The 4,382-nt window shown below is 42.3% G+C and overlaps 1 protein-coding gene across 1 annotated transcript; it reads right to left on the bottom strand.

Annotated features, from left to right (window-relative positions):
- Nucleotides 1-409: 409 nt before the first annotated feature.
- On the bottom strand, nt 410-4,165 carry PSCA (prostate stem cell antigen). The gene is made up of 3 exons (XM_015856471.2): nt 3,872-4,165; nt 2,036-2,140; nt 410-865 (listed from the first exon to the last, which is right to left on the bottom strand). Exons 1-3 carry the CDS (start codon nt 3,921-3,923, stop codon nt 654-656), a joined length of 369 nt encoding a protein of 122 aa, XP_015711957.1. The 5' UTR covers nt 3,924-4,165; the 3' UTR covers nt 410-653.
- Between the last annotated feature and the right edge of the window lie 217 nt (nt 4,166-4,382).

The raw sequence follows: 4,382 nt of genomic DNA, 5'->3' as shown, positions 1-4,382 counted from the left end.
GTGTGGTAACTAACAGGGTGCAGGATTGTGGGATCTCTTGGCCAGAACAAGTTTCTCTTCAGGAATTTGCTTTTTGTGGGTTTTCTTATGTTACACAAGACAAACATTCCAGAGTTTGTCATAACTCAGAACCTCTCAAGATTTGGAGCTATAGATGGCAACTCTATTCTGATGTGTAATGGCATGGAACTGTAGAATAGAACCATAGAATGATTAAGGAGAAGATCATGTAGTCCAACCGTCAACCTCTTGCCATGCCCACTAAACCATGTCCCTAATCTCTCAGCATCTCTCAACACACATCATTACATAGCAATTAATAAGGTTGAACAATCGCCAGGTATACAACACACCCAACTGTTGTGTGCGGGAATACTTGTGTAAGTGATATACAGGCAACACAGTCACACTGGGTTCAGAAATTAGTATATTTTAAGTTTTATTTTAGGTGGATTGCACACACACACATTTTCCTATCTAGCAGCAATACAGCAGTACAATAACAGTAATAAAGAAGCTATCATAAGGCAAAGATCTGCCATCAGCTCTAAAGATGCTGTATGCCCAACACATCAAATTGCATCCGGCTATGATTCCCATCATTACAAGGGTGCTTCAAGACTTTCTGTGGTCATGGGAGCTCTCTTTCCTCTTCACAGTCTGTTGTTCAGGAAGATCCAGAGCACGCTGGCTGATATCCCTGCTGCCATTCCATAGCTGCTCCTCAGACTTCCTGCTGCATTGATGTTGCAGAGGTTGCTACTGCAGCAGGAGACATTCCTGTTGCCCACTTTGAAATCTTGATATTCTTCTTGACATGATGCCTCACAGCCCTTGCTGATGATGCTTATGGACCCTACGACCCCTGGAAGGAAGACAGGACCATTACTCCAAGGACACAATGAAATATAATCCCAGCCAAGGTTCACGAAGCTGAACAGTGTGTTAGCTCTTCTTTATGTGAATGCATGGCCATGGGTTTGTGTGCTAGCAGCAAGGAGGCTGCTTACTGAAGATATTACATTCACTACCTGAAATATGGCTTTAAACATGTCACCAATGGGTTTTGACTAAGGGCAACTGAGCTGTCACCACAGATCTGCACAGAGTGAATGTTTTATACGAATAAATTTTGCCAGATCCAGAATGGGAGAATTTAATTATAACTAATTAAAGGAGTTTACCTAGACACACATCTGGACATGATGAGCAAGGTGAAATTCTGTTCTTTCTGTTGAATTCCCTTAGGATAAGCTCTCACTGAAACTTAGTACCTCTCATTTTAACCCATGTTTCCAATTTTCAAAGCCATAAGCTTAATGATTTCCCTTGTAAGCCAAACTTCTTGGTATTAAGGAAGAAAAATAAGGAGGAACATTTGCATTTGTTATTCATAATATCATGTGTTAACTGCTTGTGCCCTGCTCTGCTATGTGCTGCACAAAACAATTTTGCTCCCTTGAGATTTTTTTTCCAGACTCTGGAATCGCACTGGGCATAAAGCGCATTATTTCACATGATCCCTTGGCAAACACTGAGGAATTTATGAGTTATAGCAATCATGTGTCTTTTGAATCACACCCTTACAGCCAGTGAGAGGAGTAGACTTGTACTTAGAATCATTGAATCATTAAGGTTGGAAAAGACCACTAAGATCATCAAGTTCAACTGTCATACCATCAACACCATACCCAATAAATCATGTTCCTAAACTTGTTTCAGCCACGGGTGTAACAGCATTCTTCTTTCAATGGCCAATACTACTGCTAAGGCACTTGAAATCAATGACAGCACTAGATATCGCCAAAGGATAAAGATTCGTTTTCTGTCTTTTTTACCTAAATTAGAACCTTTCTGAAAGCTTTACATCACCCCTTTCTCATCAGATAACTTTTCGGGGTGGATGCTGAGTTTTGCTGGCCCACACCAGATGTATCTAGAATTGGTGGGGCTGACATGGACACCTGAGACTGAGACCATGCCAGTCTCCAACAACAATCCCTTCCCCGTGTTGTTCACCCCCTCTTTGCCTTACTGATTACTTCTGTCTTGCACACTTCATTTTCCTTGCAGTCTATTGCTTGCTGACAGTTCTTGTTGCTGAGTGTTGTCTTGCAGCTGTAGCATTGGAAAGAAGAACCTGCAAGAGACCAAGAGAGATTATAAGACAAATCCATCTGAAGCTCTCCAGGTAACCAAATCTAATGCATGCACTGGGAAATAGGATCATTTTTGTGGGTGCTCAAAGGAAGATGCAATCCCTGTTACTGGGAAAACAGCATTTTTTACATTTTTGTTGAGGGTGTTACACTTGCTTGAGGTGAGAGGAAAATCTGGTAGGTAGTGGAGTGCATTGAGGGTGCAAGAAAGCAGTTGGTTAGCTGCTGTCATCAGTCAGTGGGAAGGAAAGTATTCCTTCCTGAGTATTTGAGATGCCCAGCACAGTTCCTCTCAGGAATGGGATTATTGTGATACTCCCACCTTGTGAACTGATCAGAGATGGAAGGATGAAGCTCCCAGAAGGACTGGTCAGTGTTGTTTATAATTCTCTATAGACTGGAATGTTGTACATGCAAGCCTTAGGTGAGGAATTGTGTCCAGGGCTGGGACAAATGGAAAAAGCCCAAAGATAAAGAAGGTAAAGAAGGAACAGAGCAGGAGATTTTAAGGATTTCTTCCAGCTCTTTTGCTCAGTTTAATCAACTTGTGATACCTATTATCCAAAAGTCCCTCTTAGAAAACAAAATCACACAGTCACATCACCATGTGTTCTCATCCCTTCACGGACATGTCCATCTCTGCATGACCCAAATCAGTACTGTTAATGTGTGGAGACACAGGTCAAGCAAAGTCAGAATAAACATTGCAGTTTACAAGTGCCTAGCCCTAGTGAAAAGCATTCCCCCAGAGAGTGAAAGCATGGTGCAATTACCCATTCCTATTACCTACCCGTGCCCCAAGGCACAACTGAATCATACAGATTTGCAAATGTGCTTTGAATGTATATATGCACCTTAACTACTTGAGTGCCAGGCTTTTCTCATGATTTCTTCAGCACTCTAATGCCTGAAATTCTCTTTTAAGATGCAGACAAGCCCTAATTAGAAATGAGTGCTATTCAGAGCAGAACAGATTTGAAACAAGAAGAGATTTGTTGTACTTGGTCTCATGTCCAAGTCGTTCTGACATAAATGTCTGATTCAGCAAGTAGTCAAATCCCAGCTTATCTCTAGTGCTGCAACCTACTGTCACATTTATCTGACTTTTAATGCAGCAAAAAGTCACATTTCAGAGCAGCTTCATGGAAGGCAGCAGAGGAGAGGGTTTGTACAAACAGCTTCTCAGCCTATTTCTTATACACCCTTTGTTTTTTGAGAAAAGTTGCTGCTCAGATCTGCTTCTTCTCTTCTCTGCTAATAAGGAAGAGCTGTTTTTAAATCACATTCTTTCCCAGGTCAGCCCAGAAAAGTGACAAATTTGCTCTGCTTGTATCCCACCCATTCAGCCTAGAAAACGTCATTCTATGGTATTCTCCTTGTTTCTCCCCTCCTTTCTCACCTACAACCTGCCTCGCATCTGAAGGTACTTTTAAAATGAGTAAGAAAACAAGCGGGAACCAAATTTATCTTTGCAGAAATGTTGTGGTGGTCCATTTCAACAGGATAAAAAGAAGAATCCCAAAAGCAAAGCATAACAAAGCAAAATAAAACAACATGCCCAAACGATATGGTCTAACTTTAGTAAGGCACCCCATCAAAAAGCAAACATCTTATGACAACTGGACCAGTGTTTATCCCCTCTCTGTCAAAACCCATAACATGTATTTTCTTCCAGTTGATGATCTGCTGGAGATGATGGAGGTCTGTCTTACCTGGGTCAGTGCACAGGACGGCTGCCAGCAGGAGGATGAAGAAAACCTTCATTCTGGGATGGTCTCCCTTGTGCTGAATATGAGTTGTTTCCTCGTGTGGCACTTTATATGCTGTGGGAGGCAGCAATTGTGCATGCCCAGATTACCGTGTGAAGGTACCTGAGCAAGGTTACATGTTAGACCCAAGGGAGGGGTTGGGTTGTGGTGGTGGTATTTGCTTTAGGTGCCTCTCCTATCTGACTGTAACTTCCCTAGCTACCAACAAACAGCTCGGATCCCCTACTGTGCACTTGCCTTCCCTCCCACACTTGGACAAAGTGTTCATGAGCGGAAAAAAACCCTCAAATTCTTTAGAACAAGACTGGCCTTATGCATCTCCCTGGAGTGAGTGAGGCTGTGGTTACGCCCTGTGAACAGGGCTCTCCACCCCCATTACCACCCTGAGTGGAGCCATTATGTTCAAATCAAGCACAAATTGCCATTTTTGTAATAAACACCTCCAGCTATTTAT

Source organism: Coturnix japonica, chromosome 2 (genome assembly GCF_001577835.2).
Source record: "Coturnix japonica isolate 7356 chromosome 2, Coturnix japonica 2.1, whole genome shotgun sequence".
Lineage (NCBI taxonomy): Eukaryota > Metazoa > Chordata > Aves > Galliformes > Phasianidae > Coturnix > Coturnix japonica.
Note: the sequence above shows the minus strand (reverse complement) of the source record. Positions and strands in the feature narration are given on the sequence as shown.